This window comes from Penaeus monodon, chromosome 15 (assembly GCF_015228065.2).
Source record: "Penaeus monodon isolate SGIC_2016 chromosome 15, NSTDA_Pmon_1, whole genome shotgun sequence".
NCBI classification, from domain to species: Eukaryota; Metazoa; Arthropoda; class Malacostraca; order Decapoda; family Penaeidae; genus Penaeus; species Penaeus monodon.
This window is the reverse complement of record NC_051400.1, coordinates 11,467,591-11,467,875: the sequence shown is the minus strand read 5'-3', so window position 1 is coordinate 11,467,875 and position 285 is coordinate 11,467,591. Positions and strand designations below refer to the sequence as shown.

Here is a 285-nt window from a genome sequence, read left to right as displayed (position 1 = left end):
ATCCAAGCAGACAAAACCATGGCGATACCCACTCAATATAATAAAAAGTACCAGAGCAAGAACGGGAAAAAATGAGAACAGAGCTGGATCACTCCTGTGAACATACATTATTCCCCGGCTCCATGTTGCTCGTGTCTATAGTTCTGTAGATGCCTATTGGGATCTCGCACGTGGTGGAACAGAGCTTCTGGTACAGGCGGCCGTACGTTCGGATCCACAGGTCCTGTTTGCCGATCTTCATCTGCGGGGGTTACATAAAGCGGGGGTTAGATAGTTTGTGTATAA

The 285-nt window shown here is 47.4% G+C and overlaps 1 protein-coding gene across 1 annotated transcript in view; it reads right to left on the bottom strand.

The window, feature by feature from the left end:
* LOC119581742 (potassium channel subfamily T member 2-like) overlaps positions 1-285 on the bottom strand; it is a gene marked incomplete at its 5' end in the record, with an annotated part of 131,052 nt that overhangs the window by 24,496 nt on the left and 106,271 nt on the right. Inside the window, 1 exon segment of the mRNA XM_037929873.1 lies at positions 107-241. Coding sequence (XP_037785801.1) covers positions 107-241 — 135 coding nt within the window.